This window comes from Ochotona princeps, chromosome 11 (genome assembly GCF_030435755.1).
Source record: "Ochotona princeps isolate mOchPri1 chromosome 11, mOchPri1.hap1, whole genome shotgun sequence".
NCBI lineage: Eukaryota > Metazoa > Chordata > Mammalia > Lagomorpha > Ochotonidae > Ochotona > Ochotona princeps.
The window spans coordinates 43,253,789-43,268,125 of record NC_080842.1 but is presented as its reverse complement, the minus strand read 5'-3'; the positions used below and the strand labels follow the sequence as shown (position 1 = coordinate 43,268,125).

General features: G+C 47.1%; 1 protein-coding gene across 4 annotated transcripts in view; it reads left to right on the top strand.

Annotated features, from left to right (window-relative positions):
- Nucleotides 1-14,337, top strand: part of CWH43 (cell wall biogenesis 43 C-terminal homolog) — a 109,274-nt gene that overhangs the window by 62,687 nt on the left and 32,250 nt on the right. For all 4 annotated transcript variants that reach the window (XM_058670112.1, XM_058670113.1, XM_058670111.1 and 1 more), the window contains 4 exons: nt 4,194-4,314; nt 4,664-4,818; nt 8,409-8,610; nt 10,385-10,473. In XM_058670112.1, the coding sequence (XP_058526095.1) occupies nt 4,194-4,314; nt 4,664-4,818; nt 8,409-8,610; nt 10,385-10,473 (567 nt within the window). The remainder of the gene's footprint in view (nt 1-4,193; nt 4,315-4,663; nt 4,819-8,408; nt 8,611-10,384; nt 10,474-14,337) is intronic.

Genomic DNA, 14,337 nt, shown 5'->3' with positions numbered 1-14,337 from the left:
GATGAAAAAACAACATTTAAAAATCACTTATTTATTTGAAAAGTAGAGTTACAGAGAGAGGGAGAGGCAGATAAAGAGAGGTCTGTTGGTTCACTCACTGCATGGCTACAGCGGCCAGGGTTGAGAAAGGTCGAAGCCAGGAGCCAGGCACTTATCCGGATCTTACGCTGGAGTGATAGGGGTCGCCCTCCACAGCTTTCTTAAGCCCATTAGCAGGTAAGCAGCTTGGAAGTGGAGCAGCCAGGACTTGAACCAGTGCCCATAGCAGATGCTGGTTTTGCAGGCAATAGCTTAACCCATTCCACAACAAGGCTGGCCCCAAGACAGCATTTTAGTTGCTGCTTGGGTGAAGAAGTACCTATAATACCTAAGGAGAGATACAGAGGAAAAAGTTTGCACTGGATATCTTTTATGCTTTTGGAATTCTGAATTTAAATATATTATAGTGGCAAAAAACCCCCCAAAATTTCACTATATACTATCACAAAAAATAGAGATTTTTTTTTTTTAAAGATTTATTCATTTTATTACAGCCAGATATATACAGAGGAGAGACAGAGAGGAAGATCTTCCGTCCGATGATTCACTCCCCAAGTGAGCCGCAACGGGCCGATGTGCGCCGATCCGAAGCCGGGAACCTGGAACCTCTTCCGGGTCTCCCACGCGGGTGCAGTGTCCCAATGCATTGGGCCGTCCTCAACTGCTTTCCCAGGCCACAAGCAGGGAGCTGGATGGGAAGTGGAGCTGCCGGGATTAGAACCGGCGCCCATATGGGATCCCGGGGCTTTCAAGGCGAGGACTTTAGCCGCTAGGCCACGCCGCCGGGCCCGAGATTTTTATTATTAACCCACACTAAGAAACCCCAGAGAAGTACGGGCTGTAATGAAGTGAGAAGATAAGGTTAAAGAGAATAGGCCTCAAAAGCCAAACCCCGGGCCCCAGCCTGGTGAGGCCATCGTTGGGAACTCTGAACTTCTTGTATTGCTGCAACTTAGTTTCTCTGTTTTTAAGTAGCTTTCATTCCTCAGCCATGCTGTGTAGTTCTGTCTAGAGACAGTCACTTTTGCAGAAGCAATGCTGGGAAGTCACTGGGCAATGGCGGGCTGTTTTCTGTCTGTTAGGCCCAGAAGAAAGCAGAACACAGTACTGTGAGCACGATGGTTCCTCATGAGGGCGTAAAGCTCTTGTTTTCAAAAGAACTCAGGTTCACAAACAATAGTGGGAAAGGCTCCAGAAAATTGTGCCTTTTGGACCAGCGTCATGGCTTAGTAGGCTAATCCTCCTGTGGCTCTGGCATCCCATATGGGCACCAGTTCTTGTCCTGGCGGCTCCACTCCCTGTCTAGCTCCCTGCTTATGGCCTGAGAAAGCGGTGGAGGAGGGTTCAGCATTTCCCTAGAAGCATTACTGAGGCCCTGGACTTCTCAGGTTCTTGTTTCTGGGAGTGATTGCATCAGCAACTTAGTAGGCACCTGTTGATGGCCTTTGCTGGATGCTGCTTGTGTAGGCTTTGCCTACAAGGCCACCAGCTCAGCCATTACTGGGAAGCTTTTCATGTGAGATGTCCAACTTTGGCTCTGTAGCTTCTGGTAGCTATTAGGGTTATGATGTGAGATAGGTCTGAGGTGGGTATAGTGGATGTCTGTTGTTCCCCTGGTACCATCTTCATCTGTGACACCCTTTCACTAGGAATGGAAGTGGGGTTCCATCTGAGAAAGCACAGAGATGGAAGAGACCAGTCACTGGCATGTTAGCTTCCAAGCAGCTGCTGAGCTTTGCTAATGCTACTCAGCAGCTGATGGAAGCCATGGTTTGCCTTAAAACTCTCTTCAGATACTTCTTGGGACATGAAATAACTTTGTGTTACATACTATCTTTCCTCTGGAACCTCAAATATTCTAGAATAATTACTATGTAATAAATATGAACCTAATTCATATGCCCATCAATTTAAATTATGTTTGATCTTCAAGATTTTGATCCACTAAGCTGGCTGTAATGGCCTGGGAAAGCAGTTGAGGATGGCCTAAGGCCTTAGGACCCTGCACCCGCGTGGGAGACTGGGAGGAAACTCCTGGCTCCTGGCTTCTGATTGGCTCAGCTCCGGCCGTTGCGACTGCTTGAGGAGTGAACCCTGGGGCTGAGGTCTTCCTCTCTGTCTCTCCTCCTCTCTGTGTATCTGCCTTTCCAATAGAAATAAACAAATTTTTAAAAAACATGGACAATAACAAGTGTTAACAAGGATGCAGAGAAATTGGAACCTTCATGTGTTGCTGGTAGAAACATAAGGCTAATGAACTGATACAGCTGTTTTGAGAGACAGTTTGTTGGTTCTTCAGCATTTTAAAGAGTTACCATTGAAACCAATCACTGCACTCCTTCCTGGGTTGACACCCAAGAAAACAAAAATCTGTGTCCACACAGAGACTTGTACAAAAATGCTCATAGAAGAATAACCATAGGTCCATGAACCCTGGGGGCAGGGAATCCAGTGGGGCCTGGGTCCTTGGGCCTGCCAGTATGATGGGTACTAGGTCAATGAGCCCCTGGGATGAAAGGTCTGGCGGGGCTCAGATTGCCTGGCCCAGGTCCTTGGATCCGCCTGTGAGGTGGGTGCCACGCCCATGAGCCCCAGGGGCAGGGAGCTTGGTAGGGCCCTGGTCATCTGGCCCAGGTCCTTGGGCCTACCTGCAAGGTGGGTGCTGGAACTGTGAGCTCCAGGGACAGGGGGTCTGGTGGGTCCTGGGTTGCCTGGCTTGGGTCCTGGATCCACTTGAATGGTGGATGCTGGGTCCATGAGCCCCAGGGGAGGGAGGTTTGGCGGGGTCTGATCGTCTGGCCTGGGTCCTTGGACCTGCCTGCTAGGTGGGTGCTGGAATTGTGAGTCCCTGGATGCCAGGTCTGTTAACCCCTGGGGGCTGGAGGTGGGGTCCATTAGGGCTCAGGCCTGCCTGTGCAGTGGTGAATCTGGGTTTGTGAATCTGGAGGCAGAAGATTTAGAGGGACCCAGGTCGCCTGGCCCGGGTCCTTGGACCCACCCTCTAGGTGGGTGCTGGGTCCGTGAGCCATGGGGGCAGGGGCTCCAGTGGGGCCCAGGTCACCTGGCATGGGTTCTTGGGCTTACCTGTGAGAACTGGTCCTCCACAGTGGAAAAAACATAGTAGACAGCAGACCTTAGTGCACATAGAGGCTATTGCAGCCCATTGGGGCCTGCAGAGGACATCTGATACCAAAGCAGAGGAAAGAAAACAATAAATTGGACAACTATCCCAGCCAAATGATGACAGCAAATATCTGGGCGAATGGAAACTCTAAGGTTCACTGTGTTAACCAATGAACATTGGAAGAGTTTCCTCATCCATGGATCGGTGAGATTGATAGCATTTCAGAACTGTTACAACCACCTGGGCAGAACCCTCGGGGTGTGTGGCACATCAGGATCCTGGGTGGATATTGAGTGGCTCCCATCCCTGGCTACTGGGTGATTGGGAGGCTGAATATGGCTTTTCCTCTTTTTTCCATCCTACTTCATTCCCCAAAACAGGAAGAAGAAATAGAAAATTTAGAAATAATGATCACACCCACTTTCTCCTAACCCTTGATCCTTCCCAAGATGATCAACTATGTAAACAGCTAAAATTTTAAAAAAGCACTATTCATAAAAGCAAGCAAAAAAGGGGGGGAACCTGGTTGGGTATCAGTCAAGGACTGGACAAATAAAATGCAGTCTATGCATACAGTGGAGTATTATTTAGCCATGAAAAGAAATGAAATACTGGTATGTGCCACATCATAGATAAACCTTGGAAATGTTATGCTAAGGGAAAGAAGGCAGTCACAAAAGGCCTTGTAGTATTCTATTTATATTAAATGCCCAGCATAGGAAAACTCCATAGGGGCAAGAAGATTAGTGATTGACAGGCTGGATGCTGGGAAGAGAGGGCATGGGGAGTGAACTCTAGTGGGTATGGGGTTTATTTTGGGGGTGATAAAATTTCTCTAGAATTAGATAGTGGTGAAAGTTGTATAGCTTTAATAAATAGGCCAAAAACTATTGGGTTGAGTTGAACAAAATGGTGACTTTCAAACTTTCTTTGGATATAAAGATGCTGTGAGACCCAAGATCTGCCAAGTGTAGATGGAGTGCCAGTGTATGCTTGCTGGGATATTCAGTTCTCCTCTCTCTGTTTATAGGCAGCCTAGCCTCCTTCCAGGCTCCCAATGCCAACCTCCGGCTAGTGATCCTTGCATTCGGTGTGTCATCCTCGTTGTTGGTGCAAGCTGTGACTTGGTGGTCGGGAAGTGCTTTGCAAAGGTATGGTTCCTATCTTATGCACCTGCAGACACACAAGCACACTTACCAATGGGACACACAGGGACAGAAGTTTCAAGCTGTAGCTTTTCATTATCTACATGGCCTTGTGGAATGCACCTTCTTGTCCTCTCCACCAAAGCACAGCATGACTATTTGCCATCAATTTTGAAAATGCTGTCAGCATTCAAGAAGTATAACAAGTTGCCCAGTGGGCTAGGCACAGGCTAGATCAAATGCATTGTTGAGAACTGCCTTCTGGAGTATTTTTGCTACTCATCCTATGAGACCTTAAAATTCACAGGGGACACAGTATATTGAATTCACTTGAAAAATACTTTCGCCCTTACAGGTACCACAGGCTCTGGGGATTCATTTTAGGGCAGATTCTTCTCCTGGTGCTCCGTATATGGTACACTTCACTCAACCCAGTCTGGAGTTACCAAACATCCAACAAAGTGATCCTGGCATTAAGTACCATAGCCACACTGGATCGCATTGGTACAGGTAAGAGTGTGCCCAGGTAATTTGACACTTTTTCTCACATGGATTTTACTTTTCCCATACAAAAGTGCACATCTTAAAAAGGAAATCTGCCTGGGCCCGACGGTGTGGCCTAGCAGCTAAAGTCCTCGCCTTGAAAGCCCGGGGATCCCATATGGGCGCCGGTTCTAATCCCGGCAGCTCCACTTCCCATCCAGCTCCCTGCTTGTGGCCTGGGAAAGCAGTTGAGGACGGCCCAATGCATTGGGACACTGCACCCACGTGGGAGACCCGGAAGAGGTTCCAGGTTCCCGGCTTCGGATTGGCGCACATCGGCCCGTTGCAGCTCACTTGGGGAGTGAATCATCGGACGGAAGATCTTCCTCTCTGTCTCTCCTCCTCTGTGTATATCTGGCTGTAATAAAATGAATAAATCTTTAAAAAAAAAAAGGAAATCTGCCTGACAGCTCCATCTTAGTTTTCCTCCTCTGAAATAGTAAGTGATACAACAAGGGGGGGGATTACTTTCTGGCAGAAGGCACTCTTTCTTTGTCAGTAGAGACAAGGCGTGAGAAGAAAGAACCACTTTTGGCTTGAATCACTGGGTCTCTGTAGGACACCATGAAAAGAAAGAACCATCGCTGGGTCTTTGTAGGCTACTGGGACCTGGCAGGCCTCACAGGTGCAGTTCTTGCTCAGCTCCCTTCTGCTTCCTTGACCAGACTCTCTGGGTTGGGACTCTCCACCTGCACGCTGACCCCAACACTTCTCCAGCTCTACACAGGTTCCTGTGATCTCTGGCCATGGGCACTGCACGATCTCTCTACTCCTCCTTCTCCTTCTCCTACTTATGCTGATTTGAAGCCTGAAAAGAAAAGGGACACCTTGCATGTTGGCATTACCTTTAACATGTTCCATGTCTCTCTTGGGCCAGTGTTCTCTGAGACCAACACATACCCGACCTAGATGTTTCCTCATGGGCTACACTGACTCTTCTAAAAAGAAGGGAGAAGTGTTACTGCTTTTCCGTTGACTTGCTCCTGACTGTTTATATAACTCTCAGTAAGTCACTGTTCTTTTGTGAGCACAAGAGAGGAATCCTACAAATCAATGGAAGTTTATAGAGTATTTGCCCCTATGATGTAGATACTGGTATAATACTACTTTAGCTCCAGTTGTTTCATTTTTAGTATTTATTTAGAAAGGCAGATTTTACAGAGAGAGAGAGAGAGAGAGAGAGCGCTTCTGTCCACTAGTTCTCTCCCTAATGGCTGCAATGGCCAAAGCTTTGCCAATCTGAAGCTAGGAGCCACTTCCAGGTCTCCCACATGGGTGCAGGGGCCCAAGAACTTGAGCCATTCTCCATTGCTTTTCCAGACCATAAGCAGGGAGCTGGATTGAAAGTGGAACAGCAGGGACAGGAACCGCTGCCCATGTGGGATGTTGGCACTTCAGGTGGAGGATTAACCCTGTCCAACCCCAGTTTTGGTATGGAACAATGTGAGTTGGGAGAATTTATGCAAGGAAAGTAGCTTCATGACATTAAAATGAGTTGGAGAATGTAGAACTCAGTCTGTTCTCTAATTTAACTTTCGTGTTTCATTAAAAACAATCACATTGGCCCTGGTATGGTGGCCTAGCTCTAAAGTCCTCACCTTGAACATATGGGGATCCCATATGGGCGCCAGTTCTAATCCCGGCAGCTCCACTTCCCATCCAGCTCCCTGCTTGTGGCCTGGGAAGGCAGTCGAGGATGGCCCAAAGCCTTGGGACCCTGCACCCATGTGGGAGACCCTGAGGAGCTCCTGGCTCCTGGCTCCTGGCTTTGGACTGGTGCAGCTCCGGCTGTTGTGGTCACTTGAGGAGTGAATCACCGGACAGAAGACCTTCTTCTCTGTCTCTCCTCCTCTCTCTATATATCTGACTTCGCAATCAAAATGAATAAATATTTTTTTTCTAAATCACATCTAGAGGTGGAAACTTGGCAGCACATTTCTCCTGGTAAAGATCAAAACTTCAGAGCTTTGTTTACAATTCCTGACTCAAATTTTCTTTCGTCTCTGAAGTCTTTGTGATCTAGTTGCTGGCTGTCCATCCACACCTCTGTTTCTGCCTGGACCTTCTTTTCTAGAACTGACCCAGGTATTGGAACATAGCAGGTGCTAGTGTGTGTGTGTGTGTGTGTAATAGTTTTGTCAGAAGACTTGTTGGCTGCCTAGGGAGAAGTCACCACACTAGAACACTGTGTTTAACTCAGGCATTTCAGATTAGATACCTCTCTTCTCCAAAGATTCTCTGCCTATCTTCAGGCCTCTGACCTTCCCTCCATCTCCATCACCCTCTCCTGCCCCAACCCTACCCTCACAGTTGTCAGCTCGGCACCTCCTTCTTCTGTCAGAGAAGCTTTTTGCCTCATTGTTAAACTCAGCACCCAACTGCACAGGCAGACACCCAAGGCTTCCTCCTGTCCCACAGAGGACTTCACAGTGTCACAAAGCAGACATGCAACAGGTTCTCTCTGATATTTTATCTTTTTTGTGATTTTATTTTTATTTGCAAGGGGCAATTTACAGAGAGAAGAAAAAGCAGAGAGGAAGGAAGGGGGAGAAAGAGAGAGAGAGAGAATGGGAGTCTTCTACTGCTTCATTCCCCAAAAGGTCACAGTGGGCAGAGCTGAGCCAATAGGAGCCAGGAGCTTCTTCTGAGTCTCCCATGTGTGTGGTTGGGTCCCAAGAACTTGAGCCATCTTCCACTGCTTTGCTAGCCTACAAGCAGGGAGCTGGATGGAAAGTGGAGTGGCTAGGATACAAGCTAGCACCTGTATGGGATGCCAGCTTAGCGTGATACACCACCACATGCACCTCTCATTCTGTTGTCGTAAAGAGAATTCTCTTGCTGGTATATGCTCCAGCTGTGACATACTTGTGTGTGACTTCATGTATGGCTTGGGGCCTTTTGGTTTTAACATGGTTGTGAAGTTGAGGACAGTCAAGGAGCCACTCTGTGCCAGTTTGAATCCCAGTGTCTATTAGCTGTGTGACCTTGGACAAGTCACTTGATGGCTCTGAGCATATTTTTTGATCTGTAACATGGGATTAATAATGGATATACATCATTAGGTTGTGAAAATTGAATGAGTTAGCATAAAGGACTTGAAGCAAGGGCTGGTGTACAGTCCTGATCAGCCGTGAAGGCGCTGGGTACACCATGGGAGTGGGGATCTTGTTCTCTTGAGCAGAAGTCTGGTCTCCTAGAACATGTTTCACTCGAGCTGCCTGCACCTGCTCTCTGAACATGTTGATTACTTCTGTCTGATATATTTTTCTCATGCTGTCAACTTCACATGAAATCAATTCCTCTTCATTTTCAGTGGTCAAATTCCAAAATGCTTGTTCTCTGTAAGCCATTGCACGTAGTCCACCTGTGGTCCTTTCTCCCACTGAGCCACTATTGGCACGTTCTGCGTGCAATTGTAGTTGCATGTCACAGCCCCTTCTAAAGTCAGCTCCTTGAAGCCAGCCACCATGGTCTCCTTAATAGAAGTCTGTTAACAATAGAGGGCAAATTTCCCCACAATTGAATTTTTTAATTTTAATTTTAATTTTATATTCTAGATGGTGACTATAGTAAACCTGAAGGAAGGAAGACCCGCGAGGCAGTCAAGGGGGAGGCCTCCAGATCCAACTGGTTGTTGGCAGGGGCTGCCTTTGGTAGCCTTATGTTCCTCACTCACTGGGTTTTTGGGGAAGTCTCTCTTGTTTCCAGATGGGCAGTGAGTGGTCATCCCAATACAGGACCAGACCCTAACCCATTTGGGTGAGTTTGGGTTGGGAAGAAATCAAGAAATCAGCAGTTAGGGCTGGAGAAAGAAACATATTCTTTGCTGGACACTAGATCTGTGCTAGCTAGACTATTCCCCCTCTCATTCTCCCTAGATAGTAGAAGTATTAAAGGAGATTACTCTGTGCTTCCTGGACTTGTCCCTGTGAGAAAGGGTGGCTGAAAAAAGCTGGTGGGGGTTCACAGCTGGGCACAACTAAGAGGTTCTTGGTGTTCCTGCATGGTCACTCTGAGGAACCCCACATAATGGAGGCTTTGTGAGGGCAGGGAAGGTCTGGCATTGCCTGGCCATGTCCATTAGACCCTCTGGTCACAGTTTTGGGCATTTGGCACACACACAACCCATGGTGCCTTGATGAGAAAATGCTTTCTCTCCCTATATTCTCTGCAAGATGGAGCTAATAATGGCCTTTTTCTTGCTGATTTGAGAGGGTAATAATCCAGGTAAGGGGTGGGCAGTTGGCACAGTGGTGAAGATGTGGCTGTGATACTTGTATCCCATATAAGAGTGCCTGTTTTCAGTCCTGACTCTGCTTCCCATTCCAGCTACCTGCTATTAATGCTCACTCGTCCTTAGAGGCAGAAGGTGAAGGTTCTAGTACTTGGGTCTCTGCCACCCGTGTGCGAGACATGGGTGAGTCCCCGGCTCTTGCTTTTGGCTCTGCCAGCCTCAGGAAAATGAAGCAGTGCCTGACAGATCTGTGTCTGCTACCTTTCAAATAAAACAGAAGTATAATTAAATACAACTAGTAATACAGATTAAGTCTTAAACCAGTGTGTTTTAACAGTAAGTGCTATATTTTTAACATGCTAAAAACTTTATGAATCCTGTATTTTAAGCTTAGTTTTTATTACAGCTAGTGAGTAAATGTCACTATTGCAGTTACTCTTGCTGCTGATTTCTGCCTTAAGTTTGATTTTTTTCCTCCTTCTCTCAAGTTTTGCACAATAGCAGAATGAAGTATTTTGTGATTATTTTTTAAAAACCATACTACTATCAGTTATTTTTCAAACTGATGGTGCGCTCAGGAAAGTAGACTAGAGAACAGTATAGAGTTGTAGTGAAAAGAAAGAAAAAAAAAACAAACTAGAACAAACTCTGACTTTCTCATTTTGTCTTTGACAGAGTGATTTGAAATGTCATGTGACCCTTATGAACTAGAATCAAGTACACTGATATCTACATTGACTAAGGGAGACCGCACATGTCATTTATGTCGGGTTTTTATAACTTTAGTGTTCTGACAGTGCGTGATTCTGGTTCCCAATGTGCTCTCATTATCTCATTGGATTTTTTTCACATTACATTACGTCATTAAAAAAAAAGATTTATTTGCTTATTTGGAAAGTCAGAGTTACAGAAACAGAGAGAGAAGGAAATATCTTCTATTCAGTGGTTCACTCCCCAGATGGCTACAACGGTCAGCACTGAGCCAGGCTAAAGCCAGGAGCCAGGAGCTTCATCTAAGTCACTCACATGGGTGACAGAGGCCTCGGTTTTTGGGCCATCATTTGCTTTTCATCATTTGCATTAGCAGGGAGCTGGATTGTGGTAAAGCAGCTGGGAGATAAACTGACACCCATATAGGATGCCAGCATTGCAAGTGTTGGCTTTACCTGCTACTGGCCCCAACATTGTCTCTTAAAATGTCTAGTAAAAGGAGGTATATTCCTGTTTTATGTCATGTGGGGCAATGAAATATTAATAACATTGGATGTCTCATAACATGCCTTTTTTTTTTTTTAACAGAGGTGCAGTTCTGTTGGGCTTGGCAAGTGGATTGATGCTTTCAATATGTCCGTGGTCTCATGCTCCTGGTTTAATCTGGTGGGCCACAGGTAAGTAGAATTTATATGCAGTTATGCCATCCTTGAGTTTCCAGCTGACTGCAAGCATATGTAGCTGTAGACTGAAAGTAGGCACAGCCACACAAATGATCTGTTGCCAAGTGGACTGTGCTACCAGCTACAGCTGCAGTACTTGTAGCTCTGATGTCAACAGCGTCATGGGGGATCATCTGCTCCAGGTTCCAGATTCTTCCAACTTTATTCTTCCTCTCATTCAATGACCGTCCCATTCCTTCTCCCAGCACCACCAGATTACACACCCACAGTACTACCTTCTTGTGAAAGTACTCCTGCAGTGCTGGGACCTGGGTCCATGGACAATGTCACTGACTATGACACAGTGCAGGGACATGTGTCTGTGGAAAATATCTGTGATGATGATGCAGAGGGCCATCCACTGCCACACTGCTAGTTTTTTTCCTCCCTTTGAAATAGATTTATTTGGTTTTTAACGATGCTTACATAGTTGAGAAGGGTACATGACCATGTGGGCCACCACTTAGGATGGGAAGGGTCTGGGAATGGGAGAAAATGGATGAGATGACTGCTTCCAATCTTCCTTTCTGTTCTTCCCGTTTCTGAGGGTAGAGGAAGAGAGGGCCACTCCCAGCAGCCAAACCAACCTGAGGATGTTGGATGGCCACTCAATGTCATCATGGGGTCCCTGATATGAAGCCTGTTCTGAGGATACTGTTGAAGTGATTTCAGTAGTTCAAGATGCTACAGTGATTCCATTGTTCCAAGGTTGAGGAAATCTCTCCAAAGTCCTTTGGCTGGCATAGTTCACTTCAGAGTCTTGACTTGCCCAGAAACCTGCTGTTGAAGCTTGGCCAGGAGTGTTGTCCATTTTGTTCTGCCCTCCATGGTATTGGGTGTCCTTTGCAGGCCTTAGTGATCTGTCATGTCCCCACATGCATATAGCATGTCATCCACTGCACAGGCTTCAGCAACTGAGGAGGCCCAGTTCTGACACATGTACTCCATGGCAAGACTACAGATCCTGCAACTTTCCCCATGGTTAGAGTTTTGTGTCCAGTGGTCCAGTTTTGGAAGTCCCCAAAGGAACCTCATCAGAGGTAACACCAGACTTGACTCCTGTGTGTGCCAGTCAGTGCAGGGTCTGGCTCAGTTTGTTACCCATATCAGTTTGCATACACACTGGTAGTTGCCGTAACATGGTGAGTTACAGCGAGTGAGTTTCCAGTCCTATCTCATATGCAAACCAATGGATGCTGTGTCCCAGCCCAACCCTACCCACCACACATTTGGCTCTCATGCACACCAGTGGGAACTGCAGCCCAGTCATAGCAACCCCATTAAGCTCCACCAGGCCTGCTTCCAGCTCTATTTCTTGTGCGTGCCAGTATGTGCAGCAGACTGGTCCAGTCTGTCCCACATCCCATTCAATTCCTGTACACATTAATGGGTCCTGAAGTCTTGCTCAGCCTGCCTAACCCCACTATCCAACCCACACTCAGGCTGGAGGGTGCCACCCCTGTCCATCCCTAGCTCTGGTTCTCATGCTAACAGTGGCCTTGTGGGTAGAGGTCCCCCAGAAGTCATTCCTCACTTGCAACATACTCCCTCAGTGGTCCTCCCTCCCACACATCCTCATACCATCCTCCCTGAGCAATCCACAGTCCCTATGCCTGGGAGTGCATGGGTTCCCCCAGCCTGGTCTTCCCAATTCCTGTCTTCCAGGGGGATGGTGTGCTGACCTGAAGGTCTGCCTACCTACCAGGTACTCAGGCTGATACACTGGTCCCCAGGCCCAGTCCTCTGGTATATGTGCTGGCCTGGGACCTTACCCCTCTGCCCACAAGGGACCCAAGCATGTGTGCGAGATCCCAAGCCAAGTGTGTGTGCAGGACCAGCATACTACACCAGCAGGGGCCTTTCCTCCCTGCATCCCCTCCACCTGCCCATGGGACCGAGACACATGTATGGGTCTCCAGGTCTGCTCAGACAGCCCCCAGGGTGAGTTCCCAGGCCCCAGAGCCTGCAGAAGAAAGTGAAGCCACCGGAATTTCCTGGCAGCTCCCACACTGCTAGTTGTTGAACTCCAAATCCTCTTCCTGATTCCTGGCTTGTGCGTTTTTCAGAAATGGGGTTCTCTGGGATTCCATAATGAATCTCCTCAGTTGGGGCTGGTGCTTGGCATGATGGTTAAGAGCCCACTGGGGCCAGTACATTGGAGTCCCAGCTCTTCTACTTCTGATCCAGCTTTCTAACAATGTGTATCCTAACCGTAGCTGAGTCCTTGTCATATACATAGGAGACCCAGAGTGAGTACTGACCTCCTGGCTTTGGTCTGATCCAGCCCAGCACTTAAAGGTGTTTAGGGAGTGAAACAGTAGATGGATGGCTCCTCATTCTATGTCCCTCTTCCCTTTAAATACAGTGGAAACACATTTCAAAATTTCAAAAAGAAATCCCTCAGTTTCCCTTAAACTTTTATATGTAACAGTTTAGCTCTACATGCTTTTACCCAAGTTTGGAGTCCGTGTTTGTTTATTCAAACACCTGATTTTTATCTTCCCAGTCATACCTTTTGGAATCCCACCATACTGGTCAAAGCTACCGGAATGTTGAATTTATATCTTATGAACAAATCATGCCACTCCCCCTCCTACTAGTTTTTTAAATGACAATATATGTTTTTTGTTTTGAGAGGGGAAAGAAGAGGAAAATGAACATGAGCGCATGCTTTCCCACCTGGTGGTTCATTCCCCAAATGCCTGGCAACCAGAAACTCTATTCCCATGGGTGGCAGGGATCCAAGCACTGAAGTCATCCCCTGCTGCCTCCCAGAATGCACGTTTGCAGGAAGCTGGAATTGGGAACGGAGCTGGGACCAGGCATGCCAGTGTGGGATGTGGGCACCCCAGGTGGCATCTTGAATGCTGTGCTAAACATCTGCCCTACCTTTCTTGTTTTTCTATTATAAAGATTTTTTTATTTTTATTTTGGAAAGGCAGATCAGATTTATGGAGAGAAGGAGAGACAAAGATCTATCATCCAGTGATTCATTACCCAAGGGCTGTAGCTGAGCCAATCCAAAGCCAGGCGCCAAGAGCCTCTTCTGGGTCATCCCGTGCAGGCACAGGGTCCCAAGACTTTGGGCCATACTCAACTGCTTTCCCAGGCCACAAGCAGGGAGCTGGATGGAAAGTGGAGCAGTTGGGACAGGAACCGGCACCCATATGGGACCCCAACACTTGCAAGGTGAGAATGTAGCCATTGAGCCATCGTACTGGGCCCATGCAAAGTTCGTTTTTTTAAAGGTTTATTTATTTTTATTGGAAAGGCAGATATACAGACAGGAGGAGAAACAGAGAGGAAGATCTTCCATCTGATGGTTCACTCCCCAGGTGACCACAAGGGCCGGAGCTGAGCCAATCCGAAGCCAGGAGCCTCTTCCAGGTCTCCCATGCGAGTGCAGGGTCCCTAAGCGCTTTCCCAGGCCACAGGCAGGGAGCTGGATGGGAAGCGGGGCCGCCGGGATTAGAACCGGCACCCATTTGGGATCCAGGTGCATTCAAGGCAAGAACTTTAACTGCTACGCTATATCCCCAGGCCCACAAACTTATTTTAATAATATATACTATGCATCGACTTTTTGAAGACTGTCTTTTTTCCTTTTTTTAGTTGTAAGCAAAATGGTTAATGAGCAATTAGCTATTTTCTTCTAAATCTGGGAAAACCGAGGAACATAAAGGCAGACTGTTAGCTAAAGAATAGAAAATCTCAAACCTACAGTCTTATTTTCCCAGCTTAGTAAGGTGGAAAGCTTGAGAGTCAAACTCAATCTAGTTTTGCTACTTCTTGGACATATAAGTGTCAGTTTTAAAGACT